General features: G+C 39.1%; 1 protein-coding gene across 8 annotated transcripts in view; it reads left to right on the forward strand.

Moving 5' to 3' along the window:
- The window catches only part of AKAP6 (A-kinase anchoring protein 6), a 461,784-nt gene that overhangs the window by 427,001 nt on the left and 9,471 nt on the right, over positions 1–25,312 (forward strand). For all 8 annotated transcript variants that reach the window (XM_019754535.2, XM_019754539.2, XM_074328129.1 and 5 more), the window contains one exon: positions 20,068–23,488. In XM_019754535.2, coding sequence (XP_019610094.2) covers positions 20,068–23,448 — 3,381 coding nt within the window. In that variant the 3' untranslated portion in view covers positions 23,449–23,488. The remainder of the gene's footprint in view (positions 1–20,067; positions 23,489–25,312) is intronic.

Raw genomic sequence — 25,312 nt, forward strand, 5'->3', positions numbered from 1 at the left:
AAAATCAGGTTAGTGATTTTTTTTCTTTTGATAATTTAAATATTTAACTCTAATCTATTCCTCCTTGCATGTTTTCTGGTGAGACGTCCACTGTAATTGTCATTGTTCCTCTGTAGGCGAGGTTTTTTTCCCTTCTAACTTCTTTCAAGGTTTTTCTGTTTTGTCTCTGGTTTTCTGCAGTTTGAATATGATAAGTCAAGGTGTAGGCATTTTGTTGTTTATCCTGCTTCCTGGGTCTTTGGTTTGGTGTCTGTCATTGATTTGGGGATATTCTCAGCTATTCCACTTTAAATATTTCTTGTCTTCAATTTTCTTTCTTCTCTTTCTGGTATTCCAATTGCACATACATTGTACCTTTCGAAATTGTCTCAAAGTTCTTGGCTGTTTCATCTTTTGGTATCACTTTTTTTCTATTTGCATTTTAGTTTGGAATTTTTTGTTGAGTTATCTTCAAGCTCATTGATTATTTCACTGGCCATATCCAGTCTACTGATAAGTCCATAAAGACATTCTTCACTTCTTTTATAGTTTTAAAAAATTTGTTCTAACATTTGCTTGCAATTCATTCTTGGCGTTTTCATCTCTCTGCTAACATTACCTATCTATCTTTGCAGGTTGTTTACTTTTCTCGTTAGAATGCTTACTATATTGATTATGGTTATTTAAAATTTTCTGTCTGTTAATCCCCAAATCTGTGTTATATCTGAGTCATTTTGATGTTTGCTTTGTCTCTTCAGACTATGTTTTTTCTTGCCTTTTAGCATGACTTGTAATATTTTTGTTGAAAGCTAGACGTGATGTATCAGGTAATAGGAATTGAAGTGAATAGGACATTAGTGTGAGGTTTTACGTTAATCTGGCCACGAGTTGAGATGTATTTAATGTTTGCTGTAGTTGTAATTCTTTTATGCTGAACTCCAAATTCCTTTATGCTCCTTGTTTTTTTTTTCCTCTGTTGTCTTCGAGGTTTCCTGATAATTCTTTCTCTGATATTTGCAAGATATTTTTTAGCGGAACTATGCTATTATTGGAAATATACTGGAACCCCATTGGTGTAGTGATAATAGGTGAAGAAAGAGAAGTGATGTATAATTTTAAGATTAACTCTTAGTTTTAGTGGGCCTGTGCCCCTGGGCGGTGACCTTCATAAATGTTTCTCAGCTTCTCTACTCCCTTAGATGAGATAGGAAGGCCAGAGAAAGTAAAATCAGAGAAATACCCTTCCCTCAGGAGGCATAGACTCTGGTGAAGTGTTTTTGCCCCAGCAAAGTAAGCTTTTGTTATGGAGAATGTTTCGGTGTATTTCACAATGGTTACTCTTTCCCTTCCCACTGTCATAATCACAAAGGAATCTCTCTTAGCTCTTTAGTTTGAGAACCTGTTTGGGTTCCTGGAGGTAAAACCCAGGAAAATGTGGGATCCTTCTAAAATTACAGTCCTTAAGAGTGTTTTACTCTCAAGCTGTCCACACACAGTCTTTAAATTAAATTAATTCATTAAAATTACTACTTATGAGTTGCTACCAGTTTGTGTCTCCAGTGGCTTCTGCTTCAGGTAAGTACATCTCATCTGTGATTCTCTGGACTTACCTGTGTCCACAGATTTCAGGGTAACAGTTTGATCTGCAATCTCAGTTCTCTGAGGGGCCTGAGAAAAGTCATAGATTTTCTATTTGGTTAGCTTTTCCTTCTTTTGAAAATAGGAGTGACAATTTGCCTGTCAGAGCTAAGATCAGAAGTCCTCAGCCCTGCTTGAAATGAAGGACTTTAATCCGAGCTAGGGCTCCAGAGCTTAGTACTAGGTGTAGAAGAAGGGCAAACCTGATTCAAGGCTGTAGGATATAAATCCAGGAAAACTCTAAGATGCAGAATCAGGCTCAAGCAGGGCGGATAATCCAGTTCTTAGTGATGCCAGCGGGGAGAATCCCCCGGAGTGGGGACTCAAGCCCTGGGCTAAGAAGGTTCTTGGCTTCACACAGGAAGGAATTCAAACGTGAGCTGATACAGAGTTTAGAGTGAAAGTAAGTTTATTCACAGAGAGTACGTAGAAAAGACCACCCCACAGATGGAGTGGCGGTCTCTAATCGCTAGTGGAAGAGAGACCCCGCCTCTGCCCTGTCAGAATAGGGTTTATATGCGTTTTCTTGTTTCTATGGTAAGTTTCTTGGTATGGGGAAAAGGAGGAAAGAAGAACAATGGTAAGTTTATCTTTAACTTTTGCAAGGTACAGGAAGAATAAGGGCAGGTTTAACTTTAACTTTTGTAAGGTACAGCCTATGGTTGTTTGTTGTAGGTTTAATTACAGGAATGGCCATAATAGAATCTCTTTGCTCAAGAGCCTTTGGATAGTTTGTTCTATGTGATGGATTAACGTCTGCCCGAGTTCTGTGTCTTGGAGCACATAGGCAGCAGGCTTGGCATCCGACCTCCTAGTTCCTTCTTTTGCAAAAAGAGTCCTCATGCCCCTTCCCTATATTATTAGGAAGCGTCAATCCAAATGGACCTGGACAAGAGGTTGAAACCCAGAGTGAAGCAGAAGGGTTGTACGCACAGACAGCCCATTGGCAAAGAGAATGATTCTTGAAGGAGTGAAGACTTTTTTAGTAGAGAAATTGAAGAAATGGAACCGTTAATGGTACAAGTGCGTTTGGGCTGGAATATAGCTTCCCACTTCCCTTAGCAATTTTTGTGTGAAAAATTGTGAAAAGTCACACTTTCCTTTTTCTGTTCTCACTATCCTAATCCTAGTCTACTCCTATTGCCACAGCTTCATAGCCAGAGTAGACTTCTTGCTAATGTGCTTTTTTCCAAGTAGCCCCTCCAGTCTATTCAGCATAGCACTGTCTGGCCTTAATGACCAACATGCTATTGTATTGATGTCATCCTATTGAATAGGATATTTTGTAGCTCCATTTTGCTTGTCAATCAAAGTTCATAACCCTCCAAATCTCCATAGGCTGGCTCCACTCTGACTACTATCAACCTAAATTAGAAGGTAAACTGAGGCAAGCTAGAATTACCAGAAATTGAGTTTATTTGGGAATAGCAGAAGACTTGCAATTTGAGACATGCGTGCTATAGCACAATACACAATCATCCAATGAGGGTTTGGGGAGAGCTGTATTTATAAACAAGGAGCATGAAGAGGGAGAAGTCCATCCGGAATCCGAGTAGCAAATTCATTGGCTTGAGGATGGGGAGAGATTCTTGGTAGATGTTCACTGGTTAGGAGATAAGTCTTGGTCTTCTGTAAGTCAGGCACTTACAGGAAATCAGCGTTTCCGTTCTGAAATTCTGTTCTTCTGCAGGAGCGTGCACGAGATTCTCTACTTCGTATCTTCCAGTTCCATGTTAGATTGAAATCCTTTCACACGACAGAAAACTTTTGCCCCAACAGTTGTCCACCCAGTTAGTTATAAATATTAAAAAAAAAATAGGCGAAGAATATGGTCAAGTGATTCACAAAATAATAAATACAAATGATTACTAAGCCCATGAATAAATATCCAATCTAACTGATAATGAAAGAAATGCAAAGTAGCACAGTTTGTCAGCTGCTATTTTTTACCCATTAATAATAGGGAAAATTAATGACACATCCCAGTATTTGAGAGGTGAGACTGGGTAGCAGACTGTCATAATTTTTAGTTATTTATCAATTCTTAAAAAGTGTTCACACCCTTTGGTCTAGTAGTTATCCTTTTCAAATTTACTCTCAGAAAATAATCTTCATTATTTATATGAAGATGTCTATCATGTTTTATTTATAAAACCAAACATAATTGGAAACAATAGGGATTTCTAATACTATATACGGTATAGTTTAAGCAAACATTTAAGTAAAGTCATAGAAAATATTTAAAATCATTGAAAAATCACATTTTTCAGAAATGTGTTTCAGGTCCTAGTGGGTTTACTTTCTAAATAACTCCACAGTCCACTGAGATTTCCCTAACTGTACACCCCTTTAGTCCAAGTTACAAGCGTCTCTCATAAAGTGTATGGGACATTACCTGGCACAGAGAAAGTGTTCAATAAACGTTTGTTGTTATTATTTTTATTCTTACCTCTATTGCCGCAGTAGCCTCTAACGTTGCCTTCCCCACACCAACTTTTGCCTCCTTTCTAGTCCATTCTCTACCCTGCAGCCTTGTGTAAGCTTTTTAAAAACACTCATCTGATCATGCCATCTTGCCTGGTTCTCCAGACTTCCTTCCAGTCACATTTCCTCCCTCTGCGGGCCAGACCCACTGCCTGCTGTCAGGCCCTCACATGCAGCTTTCTCCCTCCTGCCTAGGAGCCTTCTTCCTTCTGCTTTCCCTACTCACCCAGACCTTGAGTTCCCTGCCCGACAAAATTCTTACTACCTTCACATATCAGCTCAAGAGCCACTTCCTCAGGCAAGCTGTTCTTGACCTCCTCGAGTAGTAGATCAAGTTCACCTCTTTCTTATATCTTAATCACAGATTGTAATCTCACCTACTGTGTTTCCCCAGAAAGAAGACCTCACTGGAAAATAAGCCCTAGCATGATTTTTCAGGATGATATCCCCTGAACATAAACCCTGATGCATCTTTTGGAGCAAAAATTAATACAAGACCCAGTCTTATTTTGGGGGAAACACAGTATTATTAATAGGTCCTAAAACAAAACCTTGTCTGTTTCATTCAGTAAAAATATGTTGAATAAATTTTCTGAATATTTATTGAATGAATGAATGAATGGAGATTCTCTAAAAAGTTCATATTAACTTACTTTAGTCTGCTTATTTATTTTTCTTCCTATAGCAGACTGCCATTATTATTTCAGTCTTCATTGACCTATTTTTCCACCTTCTCATGTGTTCATGGTTTTTCCAATCAAAGAAACCTTTAATTATATATATGTTGTGTATAGCTGACCAGCCAGGCACCCTGAATCAGTTAGTGATGAGTTAAGATATTAAAACTCTTTTTCCTCCTGGTGTCGGTAGGGGCGGGGAGGGAAGGGAATGCAGGATGCAGGGCAGGGTCTGGAGGAGTCCAGTGAGTAACGTTCTGCAGCGAGGAACCTCCTCCTTCCTTTCTAGTGTGTATGTCTGTATTAGCATTTTCCATATGTCACTTGGAAAAGTCTGGAAAGCATTGGTCTAGAAATAATAGGTACGTATTAAGCCTCAATACTAACTAGCTGATCATGAAGCAGTAGTCACATTTAAATTTTGATTGAATAGAAAACATTTAAGTGCAAATGCCATGGGGTCAAATGATTTTCTTATCCTTTAGGAAGATCAGATTCCCTCTAATTGTCTTTTTCATTCAAGTCTAATATTTTAGGTCTATTGTTTCCCTTGAATTATGTTTCTGATTATTTTAACATGTAAATGACTAAGTTTACTGAATGTTAAAGAAAAAATTCTATGTTTAATCATCCAGAGGGTTAAAATCAAAATGCCAATATTGAAACTGCCGATTTTTACCTATGTAGGCGTGTAGCAGCACAAAATAGTACAGGCAGGCAATAGACCTAAATTCTGAAAAGCTAAGTCTGTTTTAACATAGGTTCAATGTTCTTCCCGTAGCCATAATGCTATCAGTGTATCACTGCCCATCATGCACGTACTGGCTTCTGAATACTTAACCTATTTGCAAGGAGGGTTTGTTGTCTGATTCCACTGGATCATGGAATTGAAAGGAACTGGACCTGCAGGCAGATGGTCAAAAAGTACCTGCTATGTGCATAGCAGTGTTCTGGGATTTGTCTGCACAGAAGTAGTACAGGACATGATCTTTACTCTCAAGGAATTTGCAAGCTGTATGGAATGATAGTAAAATAATATTGACATAGATGAGACAATAATTATTCCAAACTGTGTTTGGGCTGAAAATGACAGCACCAATTATAAAACTAAATAAAAAGCTGCAAGAGAGTTGAGAGGTGAGTCTGTGCTCAATTCACCTTTGTTTATCTGCTCAGTGCTTGGGCAGTACTATGTAGTAAGGAGCCGGTGAACATTTGTTGAATGAATCAACAAATGTAAATACTAAATTGTGTGGTTCTATCGCTAGTATAAGAATCAAATGAGAGGGAAACCACTGAGGGCTAAGTATCCAGAGAAATGTGTGTAGAGTTGAAGACTGAATTTTGAGAAATTTGGTGAGGGCAATAGAAACCAAATTCATTCATTCATTCAAAAAATATTTATCAACTACCTGCGATGAACAGAGGTATGGTGACATAAGTGAGCAGGGAATAGTCACAGAGCAGTAACTACAGTGAAGGTCAGCTTTGGGGGAGGCTGAAGTTAAATTCCAGTCCTTTTTACATGACCAGATTATAGACTACCTTAAAAGTCAATTAGGGGAAAAAAAACAAACAAAAAACTTAGGGTTGCTAGGTTGGAGGGGAGTGGGGATAGGGGAGAAGGGAAAGGGATTAAAAAAGTACAAATTAGTAATCACAATATAGCCACGGGGATATGAAATACAGTTTGGGAAATATAATCAATAATGTTGTAAAGATTTTGTAGGGTGTCAGATGGGCACTTGTCTTATTAGGGAGACCACTTCATGGATGATGTAGATGCCTGACCACTGCACTGTACACCTGAAGCTGAAGCTGAATAATAATGAATGCCAACTATAATTAAATATATATATGTAAATATATAGTCATGGGATGTGGAGTACAGCATAGGGAATAGAGTCATATGATGTCAGAGGGGTAGTAGCTTGGGGGAGAGGGGTTATTACTCTGTGAGGGGTGTAAATGTATAACTATTACATTGTTTTGTACACCTGAAATTAATAATAGTAATAATAATAATGTCAGTTAGAATAATATAGGAAAGAAAATAGCCACTGAAAGTAGTACAACGTAGCGATTTATTTTTGGAAATTTAGATTGAAAGTAGCGCGCAGGATTATCCCGAACACGTTGTTGTCCCTTCTGGTTTCAAGAAAGTCTAAAGATAGATTTTTCACAAACTTTCATGGGCAGCTCTGAGTATGTTTAGTTGCACTTTTAATAACAAATCCTTTTGGTATAGCTCATCTAATTATCTTGTTTCAGTGTAAGTCCGCCTCTTGAGTTTGCGGTTGTGGAAATGAGAACCTTTCCATTGTCCTAGTCATAGTAACTTCCCAAATGCTATAGAAGCTAAGTCTCTATACAGCCTTTTCCTCACCTGGTACAATAACTCCAACTCCTTTGACTTTTCTCAAATGGTTTGTTTCTTCAATGTTAAAGAACGTTCCTCGACTATTAAACTTTAATGATACCTAACTAACTAGATCCTTCCACATGGCCCTGATTTCTCCCTTTGTTTTCACACATATGCAAGAGTAGGCATAATGACAATTACTTCAAGCAAGATTAACTGCCAGAAGCCCCTGGGTTAATTCCATTTCCAGAGCAGTTTTTGCTTGTAAAGAAAAGTCAACCTTGTCCAATGCAGAAGAAGGAAATTTTAATTTGGTGGAAGTTACAATATCTTGCAATCTCTTTATTCCTCACTCTGTCACCATCATCGTTTGTAAAGTGTGATTTTCTTAGCTCTTCATATAGTTCTTGTCATCCCCAAGGACTAAAAAAGAGTTACAACAATACAAATCCAGAGAGACGTCTCCTGTTCCCTCCGACACCGATGCATCTAGCTATGGACCAAAAGGGTCAACACTTTGCAGCAGTCAGCATGTGCAGGAATGAGGAGAGAGGACAAGTTAGCAGAGGACTCCAGCTCATCCTGTCCACGGGACGGTGTTTCCTGATGGAGCTCAAATGGCCTGCTGGGCCTCCCAAACCAAGTGTCCCACTCATGGAACTTAAATTCTCAATGAAAGAGCACAGTGCTCGGCTGAAGTTGTCAAATGGTGAAGAAAGGGCTACTTAGGGATTCAGGTGTTTCTGTATATTAGAGGTTATTCCTAGAAGATCATTAACTCACCTCATCCATGTTGATGTGCATTAAAATTGGTTTCATTCCCAAGACAAAAGCAGAGAATATTAGGGGATCCAAAATAACCTGTGCCTTCCCCCGCCCCCCTTTTGTTTTACAATCTGAAAGATCCCACTTCAAATAAGGAAGGAGTCCAATTTTCAAAAAGCAATTTCTCCATTTTTTTTTTTTCTCTCTGAGTGGCACTCATACAGTAGTGGTCGTAAAATAAACAGCGATGTGTTGGATTTTGTTTCTCTTTATCTCTATGACATTTGTGTCATCACCGTAGCTCTAATCCATATTCAGGTCTTCATGTTTGGTGTGCGGTAATATGTAAATGATCTCGCCAGCTGCATGGAGCAGTGTTTGTTTATTCTATTTCTTTTGGCACTGCGTGGAACTGAATTTCTGCCAAAATGGGGCTGCTTCAGGGAGCCCTGATGCTCCAGGACGAAGTTTTGAAAGGAAACGCACATCGTTAAGTCTTCACTCTGTGAAGCAGCAAAATCAAAACAAACTTTGTTTACTAAAATATCGGTATTATGAATGTAAAATAATGTGTTTGTTAAAATATAATGAGCATGTTGCCCATCTCCAGGAGGCTTGGTGTACGTGGGTTTTGGAAATGAGGACACAATGCTGAGAAAACTGTGCGTTTTTATTCTTGGAAAGAAAGTAGGTGAAATGAAACAGACAGAGACAATATCTAGAAGTTTAAGGGGGAAAGAAATATTTTAACATGCATATTAATCTCTGGAAACACATGGCATTTACATGCATTTAAATGTGGACAGCTGTGGCGTTTAAGTGTTAAAAAATTTCATTAATGATGCATAGAGCTATCTACTTCTGTTGGCAGGCCTTTCAGTCTTCAATCTGACACTTCCTTTTTTATCCAGCAAGCTAATTTCCCCTCTTTTGTGAAGAGTAACTGTTTTCACACTACTGCTTACCCAGCAAGCCTCCTTATTGTTTCATGGTTAATTATCTTCTCCAGCTTCACCTTCCCCAGTGAAGGGAGCACTGGGGAAGGACGATTCCTCCCCAGTGCTAATGAAAGCCGGGTTTTATGGGTACCCTGTGTAAATAAACACAAGGTTTGATCAGGCAACATAATAAATGAGTTCCTAAAGTTTATGGAGTCACAGCTCATCTAGTGATTTTACTAAATAACAAGGGAAAAATGATTAATCTGGTGGGAGGGAGGACTTTAATTTTGGAGAAGAAAAATGAAGGCTTTGTTGCCTTAGTATGGAACCTGTGTGCAGATAAACATAAGGGACCTCTGTTGATCCACGTGTTCCTCATGCTTCTAATAGCAGTGATGACATTGCCAGGAGAATGTCTCACATAGAGTAGGCCTTGGGAAAATACTGTTGATTTGGTAGGAGGTGGAGGTCACCTGGCACTCTATTTCCCTGATTAAGAAAAAAAGGCAGCCAAGCTCTACGGAGTCAATCCACGCTACACTCTGCACTGACTACAAGAAAAACAGAGATAAGTCACAAATACTACCCGTGTTGAGTGCCTGGCTGGAGTAGTAAATTCAGCAGGTCTGGCCCTGGTAATTATCTCTGCTGACCAGGCAACATCTTGCCTCCTTGGACTATAAACTAAGCACATTCTCTGAGTTGCCAGCTCAAGGACTCATATCTAAAGAGTTTGGAACTCTTACTTATTTTTGCTTATTTTTTGCATTGTAAAAGAATTTTAAGGGATTAAGGTGATCCTAAGCCTCTACTATTGCCTTTTTTTTTTTTTTTTAATTTACAAAATGAATACACATTTTGAGATCATTTTTCTTCTGGAATGAAATTTACATTTCTTTGATTTGGGAACCTTTGATTTGGGTTACAGTTTGAATTAGGGTCCTGACATTTAAAACTCTCAAGAGCCTCCTTCATGAACACCCAGGACCAGAGCTTCTATTCCAGTCAAGATTGAGTTTTTAAGTCTAATCAGATCTTAGGATCCTTAGTATTTTTTTCCCTTGAGATCTCAAAAAGAAAATCCCCCAGGGATTCTACATTTTTAACATGTCTAAGGACTCTAGGAATCAGAAGTATAAAAATTCCGTGGAAACTTACTTCAAAGACATTTATTACCTTCTGGAAAATTCATCCTGAAATTTCAAGCAACTTTTCCAGCATCAAGTATAACTTGTATACTCATTAATTATTTTTATGGAAGGAACAGTGACAGCTCAAAGAAGATGTTATAGCAATTTTGAGACATACTCGTCCTCCCTACGTCTAAAAGTAGTTATCTTTAAAGGAGGCTATTAAAACAAAGATGTAAATCAAACAAAATAAAATCAGATGTGGCAACAAGGGTTAAGGCATCTTAAGAAACGAATCATGGCTGACTTGCCTGTTAATCATCTTAAACCTTGGGCCAATCAGATGATAAACTGAGAAAAGCAAGACAAGTTTGCTTGTCTGGTATAGATAAAATGGAAAAGAGATTAAAATGATACCTACCATTGGGGATCATTCTTAATTAGCTTATCCAAATTGGCAAACATTTATTCTTAGTTTTCTTTCTGAATAGTAAGTTATAATCACAGTCTTAAATTAAAACAAACAAATTAAAAAAAAAACCCACATCCTGTTTATCTGGGAGGAGCAAACAATGAAGAACAGTAATAAGATAATGCTGGCTCTTAACGTGTACCTTGTTGACATTGAAAAAATAAGAAATTCTCTCAAATAATAAGTACTTTGCAAAGGGCATGGATCCTGAATATGGGTGAATTGTTCTCTGGTGTTTGGATGTTCAGGTAGACCTCGGCGAGCTGGCAAAGCACTGCTTTTGCATTGGGCTACCTCAGGATCACACCATATATCTTGCGTTCGTAAAACTTAGTCTGAAAGTTGGGAACCAAAGGCTATGTCACAGAAAAGCCCATGTGTTAGCAAACTTTACTTCTTTACAGGACTGTTCATATCCTCTCTACTATAAATATGCTTTGGAGGTTTCAAAATGGTAGATTTTTATTAATGGAAGGTCCTTATCATAAAGAAAAGACAATAGTATACTTTTCACTTTTCCCTACGACAAGGGTGAGGCAAAAATTACATCCTGAGGCACAAAACTCTAATGTTTTGTCAACTCCTGAAAGTCAAGAGTCAAAAACCAAACAGCTAGAATAATGCCAGAGAAATAGGGCCAGATGTTATCATTAAGAGGAAAAAAATTGCTTATGTCACTTGGCATGTGAGTCTGTCATTATCATCCAGATAGGTTTACTGTGGGGTAGAATGTAGGAAAATGCAACCACTTTATTGCAGTTGGGTTTTTACTTTATTGTGGTTATTTTTCTTTTGTACTTCCTTTTTTTTGGTTTCAGTTTGACATAATACTGAAGAGGTCAGATAAAGAAATTCCTTTTATTTACGAATCTCTTCCTAAGTGTTTCTTAAGTTTATTTTTAAATAATCCTAAATTTAGGTACTTTCTTGAAACTGTGGGGGAAAATTTTAGGGAAACAGAATAGTGACTAAGAAGAGAAAAATAAACCAGTTTTCCTAATCAGTCTGTTCTGAATATAATACAAATTTGAGTATGCTTGCATATAAAACAACAGTCAAGATAAAATAATTTATTTGCCAGTGGGAGTAGATTATCCTAGTTACTTCAAATAAAACATTCAGAGTTGGGAAAGTAACTTTCCTACAGTGGATGCTTAACAAATATGAATAATTATTTATACAATAATTAACGTGTGTGTTTTGTGTGTGTGTGTGTGTATGTGTGTGTGTTTTAAATAGCTTGATGCAAGGCATTCATTTGTTGCCACCTAGCTTTAATACTACCAAAACTGAGGTTAATACACCTAAGAGCTATGTAGCAATTATGACAATATCTAAATTTATTTAATTTATTGCCACTAATATAATATGTCTTAATCAAAATATCACTTCTTTGGGGGCAGACCCTCCAGTGACACTGAATTTATAGAAAGGGAAGAAAGAAGTGCTTATATTTTGTGTATCCTTCTTTCTTCGATGGAATTCCTTCCTACAGCCTCACAATCATTCTGCTTATTATATTAGAGCTTAAAAGTTTATACGATAGACACTTAAAGTTCTTGGCAAACCTATTCTTCACATACAAAATCAAATTTAAAAATATTAAATAGGATTGGTTGTTGTTGTTTTAAATAGATACAGAGTCAGGCTGGGCTACTGTGTCTAGAGTTGAGGGAACAGGCGTTAGAGCAATTGAAGGGTTTCCTATAAATTCTGTGGCCTCCATGGTGTCTCCACTTCTGTTCTCCTTCCAAGACTGGTGCTGGAAGATTAGAAAGGTGATGAATAGCACCTGGTAAGGAACAGGCACCCAAGTTCAACAGCAGTTTTACTGTGGAACCCGATTCCTTCTGGCTACTCTCGAGCACATCCTGTCTCATTTCCTCACCCACCAGCTTCTTTGGTTAGAGATAACTTTCTTCTTGCTAATTCAGTGGCTTTCCCTCATCTCCCATTCTTCTCATCTTCTCTGACTATAACACTCTTTACCATCCACTACTTTAAAAGTCCTTCTCTCAATTCCCAGAATATTACGCCAGTTCTCCCTGGTTTTTCCTAGGTTTCCTTTGCTCGTCATTCATCCCTCCTTTGAAGGTACCCACAGGCTCTATCCCATTTACCTTTGCTTCTTACTGTTCCCTCTTTTTTGCAATGCCCCCTTCTCCAACACTTTCTCTAATTCTTTTCTCCTCAATGTAGCCATTATACCTACCCTTCAAAATAATAGACACCCAGACCTCATGTGGCTAAACCCATGGCAGGGAAGTCTGTAGAGTGAAAAGAGGCAAAGCAGAAAGAACTGTGGGAATACTGTCATTGGACACTCAGCTGAAGGGGTTTTTATAAGGAGGCTTGGCATCAGGATAATCAAAGGAAGAGAAAATTTCAAGAAAAATGGAGTCAAATGCTAAAGAGGAATCAAGTGAAATAAGGCCCAAGGAGATTCAGTTGGATTGGGCTCCTAGAAGATCCCTGGTGATTCTGCCAGAGGCTTCAGCAAATAAGGGCTCTATTAATCACACTTCTTTCTCCTCAAAAGAGACTGCACATCAAAATGAGTGAAGCTGAGCTAAGAGAAGTACTATACATAGGATGTTCTTTCCTTCAGCATTTCTGAGAATGCTGAGCATGCATGCAGACCTAACAAAGAAGCCTGTAATAAAAGAAATTATCTGTATTGATAATATGTGCACAGTGATATAAACGAATTCATAAATATTATTGACTGTAATATTTTTATTAAACAAGGTCCTCAGTAGAGTGCTGAAGTCCTGTTATGTTTGATGGTGTTACATGCTCCGAAATTCAACAGCACTGAGGACTCCTGTTAACTTTTTTTCAATTGATATGAAATTAACATAACAAAATTAATCATTTTAAAGTGAGCAATTTAGTGGCATTTAGTACATTCACAATGTAGTAAAACTATCACCTCAATCTAGTTCTAAAACATCTAAAACCCCAAAAGGAAACTCCACACCTATTAAGCAGTTGATCCCTATTCTCCTCTTCCCCAATCTCCTGGAGACCACCAATTTTCCTTCTGTCTCTGTGAATTTATCTCATCTGGATATTTCATATAAATGGAACCATACAATATGGTTAACCCTTGAACAACACATGTTTGAACTGCATGGGTCCACTTATATGTGGATTTTTAAAAAAATACTGTAAGTGTATTTTTTCTTTCTTACAATTTTGTTAATAACATTTTTTCTTCTAGCTTACTTTATTGTAAGAATACGACATATAATACATACACAAAATAAGTGTTAATTCACTGTTGTTTATGTTGTCCGTAAGTACCAGTCAACAATAGCCTATTAGTAGTTAAGATTTGGGGGAGTCAAAAGTTATACACAGATTTTTGATGGCACAGGGGTCAGTGCCCCTAACCCCCATATTCGAGAATCAAATGTATATGACTTTTTGTGTCTGGCTTCTTTCAGTGAGCACAATATTTTTGATGCTACTAACTTTTATAACTGAGAGGTGGCACCAGCTAGAAAGTCAGAAATTCTCCAGGTGGTTTTGCCATGGCAGAGTTTAACATCAGGAATTTCCCCCAGATCCCTTCAGAAGTTCATGAGATGATGGATGAGTCTTGCATTCCTTCAGTTCACTCCATTAGGATTTTTTGAGAAGCTACTCTCTGCCAGTCGCTGTCTTAGGTGCTGAGGCTCTAGTGGAAACGGGACAGAAAGAGCCCCAGGGAGTACATATCTGGGAGGAAAACCCCTGCTTCCCAATATTGGACTCTATTTTGTCTCTGGTCCCTGTTGAGAACCAAGGCAATTTTTGCTATGTTAAACTTACTTTAAAACAACATCTAATGAGATTTTTTTACTTTCAACTATTTAAAAATATCTGTGTAATCGAGACTAGAAAATATGTCCATATGGTAAGCATTTTAGCGATATTTGTGAGATAACTTGGGATTTTATTATACTTGTCTGTTTTGAGTTTCTGATCAGCTTCGTTATTGAAAAAGAGCATTCACTAGAACAGTTTTTGATCATTAGTGTGAGAGACTTTCAAAGGGTTTTCTGAGCTGAGACAAGTTACTTTAACATTATTGTCAATCTGATAGATAGTGAGCAGTATTTGATTGCTGTAATGTGTCAGTTGTGATAGAATTTCACAGACAATGGACTTGCCTTTGTAAAAAAAAAAAAAGAAATAGATTGTTCTCAGGAAACAGAAAGTGAGCTACAAGCCTTACTGAGGGCTAGGCAGGTGTCTTTTCTCATCTGGTTATTCCTGAGGAATAAGCCCAGTCAAGGCATGCAAAGACAAACCTACACCCCATTTACAGTGCAGTAGGAGTGAGTAAGGAGCCTAAGTGATGTTTATTTCAGTGAATTCCATGCATGTGATTGTACTAAAGAGATTAGTCAACCAACCACTAGTCTTATTGCAAACATTGTTATGGTTATTTAACTGTCCTCCTCTCACGTCAGCACAGGGAATATTTGTTGACTACGGCCAGTCACCGCGTCCCTACCTTGTGCCAGGCTCACTCCATAGGACTTACATTCATTTTCTCATTTAAAGCTCCCAGCAATCTCTAAGGTGGACATAACGTACTATGATTATCTTGGATAAATAAATGATGGAACTGAGGTGTGAAATGTTAAGTAAGTTGTCCAGGATCATACAGCTAACATGGGAGAGGGGAGATCCAGGATTCAAACCCGGATGTGCTTGAGTTTCTAGCCCAAATCCCAAAATGGTTGATAAACAGTCAACATCATTGCTTTTTATCCTGTTTCTTTTTTTATCTATCTTGTTTTCTTGCTAACTCTGAATCTAGTCTCTGCTCAGCAAGAGACGGGAGTCATACAAACTTCTCATAAAAGTTGTCTTTCTATTTTCTGAGCACTAGCTGCTTGTTATGGTTATTTATGTCTTTGTTTTAAAAAAAACTTTCTACCTAAGTCTAACTTAAGAAAATAAGAATGCATGTAACGCTCAGACACTTTGGTTTTACATTTGAAGGTGGGTGCTAGGGAAAATACTGCATCCAAAAAAGCAGAGTGAATATATGAAGGTTGGAATTTCCCCTCATTTCAATCTCTCATTTCAATTGATTTCCCCACCCTGATCTATATATTATTTTTTCCCTCCTGTTCCCGCCCCCCACCCCCAATCTTCCATGTGGTCTGCTTTTAGCCTTAGGGTAAATATACATATGTTTATTCAATTATAATTAATGCTGTTTATATTTTTATCATTTTTATTTATTTGTATGTTTTGTTGTAGTCTACTTTTCTGCAGATAAATCTCTTCTCCCGGGGCTTTGCAAGTAAACTCCTGGATCTTGAATAAATAGGGGGAACACGAATTGCAAGACCTCCTACTCATTTTGCCCAGCCCGTGCACCAAAAGTTTGAGTGGAACATTAATTTCATCCTGCTCTTTTTGAGATTCTTTAGATTTTTCAAAAGACACAACTTTTTAAAGGAATTAAAGGAGTCTAGAGGTAGCTGTATCGGTCTCTATTCAGCTGTTTTCTAGAATGCCAGGTTCCTTCATGTCCACTCTTTAGCTGATAATGTGTTGCTTATCTCTTATAAAAACCCAGAATTTAACCTAAAATTTTAAGAAAATACTAGAAATGCAATCCTGGGAGACCTAATTCAATTAAAGACATATAAGTACAGAAGGAAGTTAATCTGAACATGTATTACTTGCTGCAGGTGAAACCTTGGTTCTTTCATCATCATCATCATCATCATCATCATCATCATCATCATCTCATTTCTTCAGCCACTTTTTGTTATTTTCTGTTTATATTGTGTTCATATAAATAACCTGCTTCCAAGAATAAAAATAAACCAACATCCATTAATTCCACTTGTTTCTTGAGCAAATCTCTAAAGATGTGAGTGTATATACTTATTTATGTAGAGCCCTCGGTTTCGGCTGAAATCGTGTACTACTGAAACAAGTTTCTGAATGAAAGACCCTTGCACACATTCATTTAATTCAGAATTATCTGGAATTGCAGACTCTCTCCTAAAACCTCACGTATTACTCACCATCCTTTTGGTTTCAGTCAGATATTCTTAGAGTTTTGTCTTCATCCATTTCTTTTTCTATGTGGGGATATAAGAAAGGAGGTGAGGTACCCTCCTTACCCAATGCCCTGAGAACCCAGGGGGTCTGACTACAGAGCTCACCAGCTCATCCATTTTTTAAAAAATATATATTTTATTAAATTTATTGGGGTGACAATTGTTAGTAAAATTACATAGATTTCAGGTGTACAATTCTGTAATACATCATCTATAAATCCCATTGTGTGTTCATCACCCAGAGTAGCTCATCCATTTTGGATTTATCACTTTATCAAAGACAGGAACACTTGTCTTTTGAAAAGGTACCAATGCCTCTAGAAAAACAACAGAAATGCTTAATTACCTTGAGTATCATTGTCTGTGTTGAGCTATCATCAAAGAGAGCATTCAACCAAGTAATTTTCCCACCAGTTATATAGTACTCTGTATACACATCTTTTTCTCAAAGACAACTTTTTAGTTATAGAAATATTCTAATGTCCTTCTTCTTGGAAACTTTCCCCATGTTCTTGCTCCCAGGATACATTTTATGTTTGAGGTTAAATCTTGAGGAAATGGAGATTTTATTGAACATATTGACAGAATTTAATCCACAACAGAAGGGAGTGAATGAGGGCAGAGTGAGTAGCACTTTTTTCGTATGTAAGGTTTAAAAGTCTAAAATGAACGGTTTACTAATGGATCTCATCCGCTATTCCTTAGAATTGGCACACACACACAAAATAAGAAATTACAATACATTTAAGAGATTTACAGGAGGAGAGCATTAAGAAGGGAAAAGGATAGCATTCTATCCCAAAGTTTAATCATTGTCTATGGAAATTGTCCTCTCTAACTACTTTATTGAGCGAAGAATTTGTTCTTTTAGGTACTGCTGTGAGTTTTCTACTTTCTTCGGCTTGCATTTGTAAAGCCAATAAGGCAGCATTTGGTCAGAAAATGACTGTTATGGAAGGCGAGTCCGAGTCCCTGGCAGCACTGGGGCTAAGCTTCCGGCACACACCCAGATGGCACAACTCCTGCATCCAGTGTGAGCCCCTGGGTTTGGGACTCTCATGAAAAGATCTGTGCTGCTAAATGTTCAAGTCAACCAGAGAGTTACAAAGAGAGCTCCTCTGCAAGACCAGTTCAATTATTTATTATCACTCTCAGCGTATAGTGTCAGCCATGATAGTATTTGAAATTAATATACTATTTGATTAGACTGATTGATTGTTCCTACAGCTGAAGATTTTAGCATTCATTAGCCATACTAACCAGTCATTAATACTGCTTTTATCAGCAAGCAAAGAATAAACAGAAATTCTAATAAAAATTCATCACAGTGAATGTACTCCATACCTAAGTGAGAGTGGTGACTGCCGGTGTACTAAATTAGCTGCTGTAACAGTGGCAGCAGAAAAGATTTGTTATAAAATTTAAAAATATCCCTTAATTAATGTTTACTTTGTAACTGGACTCTTTTCAACTTAAGCAGGCTATACAGATAATCTCTTACATATCCAGTGTAATAAAGTGCTAATGGGTGTTTTATACATATAATGGGTTTCTGTGGTATTGTTAATTCCCGTTTTCTCCCCGAAAATAAGCCCTGGTTAAGATTGTCAGCCAGACGGACACATTTAGTATGTTATGACGATGTTCCAGAAGAAGATTACGTGACTATATTTGAATAAATGTAGACTGCTGTACATGAAAAAATAAGACATCCCCTGAACATGAAAAAATAAGACATCCCCTGAAAATATGCCCTAATGTGTCCTTTGGAGCAAAAATTAATGTACAACCCAGTCTTATTTTGGGGGAAACACGGTATCACTTTCAGGAAGGACTGAGGACTTAAGAGAGTTCTGCTGATGTGTTGCTGGCAAAGCCCTTTTCTCACTACCGAGGAATAAAGCATTATGGCTGGTTTGTCAACCAGACTGTTATACCTGAATTGTGATGCAAATATGCGACCTGTTACACTGTATGACATTTCTCTGGACCTACCCTGTCATGAATTCCTTATGGCTTTTAGAGCAAATTGAAAGGACTGATGAGAAGGACAGAAGGAGGGAGGCAGTGAGAACCCTTTATGAATTGACTTGAGGCCACTCTCGAGCAATTCTACGTCACTAAGAATTATAGCACCTTATACTGACAACCTCTGCAGCCTTACACTATTAGCTCATTTAGTCCTCGGAATTATCTTGAACGATAGACAGTGCTAGCCCCCTTTAACGAGTGCTGTGAGGAGACTGGTGCTCACACAGGGTCAACGAAGTGCCCAAGGCCATGCAGATCCGCAGCACCTTCAGCACCTCAGCCCCTCTGCAAAGTCCAGAACCACACTCCTGTCCGCCTGGCTCCCCTGCGTGAGCGCAGGCTGCAGTGCAAAGCTCTGTTTGCGTTTCTGTCTGTTGTTGAGCCTGACAGAGCCCATGGTACCCATATGTCCTCTCTTGGCTCTCACATGAATCCAGACAGCTGGACAACAAGTGAGGATGGTGAGGGTATCTGGACAGAGCCCAGGAACCCATCCAGCTGCTGGGTCCCAGAATATTCTGGGACACAGACTCTACCCACACAGGGCTAAAACCAGGAAGTCCAAGCAAAGATCAAGGATCCCAACTGTGCAGCGTAGAAGTATCTGGACTATTGCATCCTTGGGAGTCAGAAAAGTCTTTAGGTAATCATTCTCCTAGGGCTGAAGGTGGGCTATAGGGGGAGATTCCTGCCTGTGACGAACTACGGGCAGGACTGACAACAGTGAAACCAGTTAACAGGGACCATCGTGAAATCAGTGTCTAAGAGATGGAGCAAGAGAGAGTGAGAGAACTGTGATTAAGGGACTGCCCTGGAGCCCCGGTGCCAGAGCCTCAGGGTCCTGGAAGAAGTAGGTGAGGGATCAGTCACGTGTTGCTCATCTTGGGTCTAACTGGCCGCAGGGACAATTCTAAAGAGTCATCACCCTGAAAGGGAAGGCAGAGGAAAGGTGAGGCAAGCGAGAGCCTCTGGACCATGAATGGCTCTACCAGGAGTGACAACTTCATTCTGTTTCCCCAGGCAAAATCGGCTTCAAGGGGAGAACCCAGGAACAGAGGCAAGACGGGGTTTGCCCTATGTGGCCGCAGACAGTATTTCACGGTGGACTCCAGAACTAAAACAGTATCATAGTGAATATGCCTTAAGAGACGCCATAGCTATTCCTGTCCTTTTCCCTTCATTTACCTGACAGTTTTATCTTCACCCAATCCGAGGTTAAAAATATGGAAGAATCAATAGGAAGTGGTTAATTCCATAAATTACAATTTGACTATAATAGTCTTACATTTCAATCTATGTTATTGCCTTTAGTGACAAATTACCATCGATAGAAAAGCCTATTTCAATAATTTGGGATGTTATTCCACAGAGGAATACAGCTTATAATTATGCTATCTTTCAAATCTGTGCTTGGGGCAAATTTCTTTCCTGTCTCTTCCAAGAGATTTTGAATGGATAAAATTTTCATGCTTGTGTTCCCTAATTTTCTTTTTCCCCATCCTCCTACACAGGAGATGTTGAATGTGATTGATCCCGGCTTGATGGACCTAAATGGGACCAGCGAGGATGCCCTGGAATGGGATGAAACTGATATAAGTAACAAGTTAATTAGTTTGAATGAAGACTCAAATGACCTTGACCAAGATCCCCGACCTGTCATGCCTTCCTTAAAACTTGAAGAGACAGGTAGTGAGGACCCTGGTTATGAGGAAGAGGCAGGTGACACCGGGGGATCCCAGTATGCCACAAGTATCACCGCCCCCTCCAGTCCACACATTTACCAAGTATACAGCCTCCACAATGTGAAACTCTATGAGGACAACCACATGCCCTTCCTGAAAAACAATCCAAAGTTCACCAGCATGCCACAGCCTACTGCTTTAACTAAGAGTCTCAGTAAAGACTCTTCATTTTCATCTACCAAATCTTTGCCAGATCTTCTGGGCAGTTCCAATTTGGTGAAGCCCTGCCCATGCCACGGAGGAGACATGAGCCAGAATTCAGGCAGTGAGAGTGGAATCGTCAGTGAGGGAGACACTGAAACCACTACTAACTCTGAAATGTGCTTGCTCAATGTGGTAGATGGTTCCCCAAGTAACCCTGAAACTGAACATCTGGACCCACAAATGGGAGATGCAGTTAACATGTTAAAGCAAAAAATTAAAGAAGAAGAGGAACGCATTAAGCTTCCAAATAGCTCTCAGTCATCTATTTCACCAGTGGGTTGTGTAAATGGAAAAGTTGGAGATTTAAACAGTGTTACCAAACATACCCCTGATTGTTTGGGAGAAGAATTACAAGGAAAGCATGATGTGTTTACATTTTATGATTACTCGTACCTCCAAGGCTCAAAACTCAAATTACCAATGATAATGAAACAGTCACAAAGTGAAAGAGCACATGTGGAGGATCCCCTGCTTCATGGCTTTTATTTTGATAAAAAATCCTGCAAATCTAAACATCAGGCTACAGAGTTACAACCAGATGCACCGCCCCATGAAAGGATTTTGGCAAGTGCATCCCATGAGATGGATCGCAATTCGTATAAAAGTGGTGATGCAGAGAAGACATTCACTGGCATGCAGAATGCCAAACAACTCTCCCTTTTATCTCATAGTTCATCTATTGAGTCCCTTTCTCCGGGGGGAGATTTATTTGGATTGGGCATCTTTAAAAACGGCAGTGACAGCCTCCAGCGAAGCACTTCTTTAGAAAGTTGGTTGACATCCTATAAAAGCAATGAAGATCTTTTTAGCTGTCATAGCTCTGGGGACATCAGCGTGAGCAGTGGCTCAGTTGGTGAACTGAGTAAAAGGACATTAGATCTCTTGAATCGTTTGGAGAATATCCAGAGCCCCTCAGAGCAAAAGATAAAGCGAAGTATTTCCGATATCACTCTCCAAAGCAGTTCCCAAAAGATGTCCTTTACTGGCCAGCTGTCATTGGACATAGCATCTTCTATCAATGAAGACTCGCCAGCATCTCTTACAGAACTCAGCAGCAGTGACGAGCTCTCTCTTTGCTCAGAGGATATCGTGTTACACAAGAACAAGATCCCGGAATCAAATGCATCATTCAGGAAGCGCCTGACTCGTTCAGTGGCTGATGAAAGCGATGTCAATGTCAGCATGATTGTCAATGTCTCTTGCACCTCTGCTTGCACTGATGATGAAGATGACAGTGACCTCCTCTCCAGCTCTACCCTCACCTTGACAGAAGAAGAGCTGTGCATCAAAGATGAGGATGACGACTCCAGTATTGCAACAGACGATGAAATTTATGAAGACTGTAACTTGATGTCAGGGCTGGACTATATAAAGAATGAATTACAGACCTGGATTAGACCAAAGTTTTCCTTGACAAGAGATAAGAGAAGGTGTAATCTCAGTGATGAAATAAGAGGCAGTAAGGATTTAAGTAGTAGTGAGATGACTGGTTCCTCTGATACCCGGAACAGTGAGGCCCTTCTAAATGCCTCCATAAAACGTTTCTCTGAAAATAATGGAAATGGTAAGGATTTATCCCTCACCTGTGAGTTAGGGACAAAGGGTGAAAATAAGACAAATATTTTCAAAGTGAATAAAGATCCGTATGTGGCTGACATGGAAAATGGCAATATTGAAAGTACTCCAGAAAGACAGGAGGACAAACTTAATGGGATTTCAAAGGAATTGGAAAATCGTGGTTCAACCGGGAAAAGCGTTTCAGAGAGTGAGCATTGTAAGTGTAAAGCATTTATGGAGAGCTCAGATGGTTCAAGCATTGCTGGAAAGGAAAGTGTCCCCCACCCAGTTAGACATCTTCCAAAGAAATGTGAAACCCACCACCATTTTGAAAATCAAAAGGCTGCTTCTACTCCCGCTGAGAAGTCCTGCCCAGAACTGCCTTCAGAAACCAGGGTCATCAATAGACAGGACTCTGATGTACTGAGCTCTTCATCTAATGATGCGCCAAGTATGGCTGGAAAATCTTCTGGTTGCTGCCTTGCACTTGAAAAAATTGACACAGAGGAAAATACCTCTATCAGCGACATTTCCTGTTGTGACTGTGAGCCAGATGTTTTCCATCCAAAAGATGCTGAAGATTGTTCAGTACATGACTTTGTGAAAGAAATCATCGACATGGCTTCAACTGCCCTCAAAAGTAAATCTCAACCTGAAAATGAGGCCACTGCTCCTACATCGTTAACTCAAATCAAAGAGAAAGTGTTGGAACATTCTCACCGACCCATCCAGCTGAGAAAAGGGGACTTTTATTCCTACTTATCTCTCTCATCTCACGACAGTGACTGTGGGGAGGTCACCAGTTACATAGAAGAGAAGAGCAGCACTCCTTTGCCCCTGGATGGGACCCACTCTGGCCTAGACGACAAGGAAGACATTGAGTGCTTCTTCGAGGCCTGTATTGAGGACGACCCTGATGGAGATGCACCCAGTTTCTCCAGTGAGCCTCCTGCAAATGAACCTGCAGGTCCTGGGGAGGCCACAGTGCCATTACCAGCAGGAGCAGGCTCCTCCAGGTCCAGCGACATTTCTCTCTTAGCTGATGATGCCGACACGGTGGCCCTTTCCAGTCCTCCCCCTCGGAAAGGATCTGACATTGCAGAGGAAGGGGATGGTTTGCCCCAAGCTTCCAATGTCTGTGGAGAAAGCGCAGCGTCGACTGCTCCTTCACGGCTGGGCAGTGAAAATGAAAGTTCAGAAAAGCCAGGGGAATGTGGAATGCCGGAAGAACACAGTGCTGCTTCAGCCAACTCTAGGGTTCCAGGGCTTACCTCAAAGGTACAGCAGCCAAAGGACAAGGCTGCATTGCATCCTAACCCCAAAACTTTAACCTGTGAAGAAAATCTTCTAAACCTTGATGAAGCGCAACATATAAATATGCATAGGTAGAATGTAACCCCTCCAAGCATGAAAATCATCTCATTGAAAGGTATGTATAGTTCTCATGTTTTTAGTATACACTTAATACATTTTACCATATATATACATACATATATACGTATACATATACATATACATATATATGTATATATATATGTATATACACACACACAGAGGGTGCCAGAAAATGTATACACATTTTAAGAAAGGAGAAAACTATTAAAATTGTAGTACTCAATATATACTGATAACAAAAGATGAATACAAGTCACGTTTGACTTCTGCAATTACAAGAGGTGCTCAAAGTGGTTACCATCAGCATCTCTAGACACTTCTGATTATGGCGAACTACTGCTTGAGCAAAGTTGACTAAAGCGTCCACATGTATACATTTTTGGGGCACCCCCAGTACATATATATATATATATATATATATATATATATATATACTTAAAATATGACTTTGAGTGAACAAAACCATGATAGGAGAAAAGACTAGTCAAAATGACTGGTCATGGCAAATATTTATCTGACTAAGACATTTAGGTGGAAGAAATACTCCCAACAGTGCAAGTAACTGTGAAGCAAAAGGGGGGGAAACAGTCACAAATGACATTTTTAGTGATATTATCTTATTACATCATTCTGGCAAAAGAATACAAAATTTGAGGAAGTAGCTGACTAATTTAGGGCCTCACATTCTTTCACTGAGGGAGGGAAAACGGTTCTCCAAACTGCAAGTATAGCCTCTGATCCAAACGCATGCGCAGTGACGAAAGTCCCTACTTCAGTTTCCTGCACCCAGAGCTTCCCGCTCCCTTCAGTGCCTGAAGATGAACAATGATTAGGTGAAAGGCTGCATCTCCTGATCTGGGCCTTCCTTTTATGCTTCTGTCTAAAGTAACTATCATCACACTTGCTTCCCCCGTGGAAGGCTGTGCTGTCACAACTCCTAATCGGGGCCAAGTCTGAGGATTCAAACAGGAGGGGAAAGTTGATGGTAATGAGGATGCTCGTCTTTATCCACGCACAGACTGAGAACAGGCCCTGAAAGCAAATGCAGAAAGAATACCGACAAGTTAATGGCGTTTTGATAAAAACAGAATTTTTGAATTTTGCCTGAAGGTGACAGGATGATTTCCATCAAATTTTTTAAGGAAGTCATTCCACGCTTCCTATTTAATAAGACAGCGATTGACGGATAATTCCGAGATGAGGATGTGGGTCTAAAAGGGACACAAAAATTCTGTTATTTCCCATTTCTAAGCCCCAGTGATAAATACACTTTCTCAATCAAGTTGAAGGAAACTCTGAGCTTTTGACTGTGAGAGTTGTGTTTCAGGAAAGTCTGAGGTTCTAAATGCCATCGCTAGCCCCCCACTCCAGAAGCTTCATGCCATAACCTAAACTTGTGCTATAGGAAATGAATTACAGAAGCAATCTACCCTAATTTGTTAACTTATTCAAATAACAGTTATTATACTTAACTATGCTAAAGATTATCTTTTTTGTGGCAGATTGTTTATTTTTTTGATGAGCCTAATTACTGATTTTCTAAAAGTAATTTACATTTATTACAAATACATCTTTTAAAATGTGACAGATAAATGTTGTTCCCATAATGTATTATGAAAAAAGTTACTATTTAAAAACACATTATTTAATTTGAAAGATGAATGGCAAACATCATTATTTTTTTTCCCTGCAACACCTGTGCCCTAGGCTCATTAAAATGTGTGATCCTGTGTAGAGCTGCTAGAAATGAAGGGGGGGGGGGGATCTATACGATATATATATATATATATCCTAAAAATAAGCTCGGTATGCAAAATTGAAGAAAGGCCTCCTACTTACTAATATAGCTCAACTAAGT

This window comes from Rhinolophus sinicus, linkage group LG03 (assembly GCF_036562045.2).
Source record: "Rhinolophus sinicus isolate RSC01 linkage group LG03, ASM3656204v1, whole genome shotgun sequence".
NCBI classification, from domain to species: domain Eukaryota; kingdom Metazoa; phylum Chordata; class Mammalia; order Chiroptera; family Rhinolophidae; genus Rhinolophus; species Rhinolophus sinicus.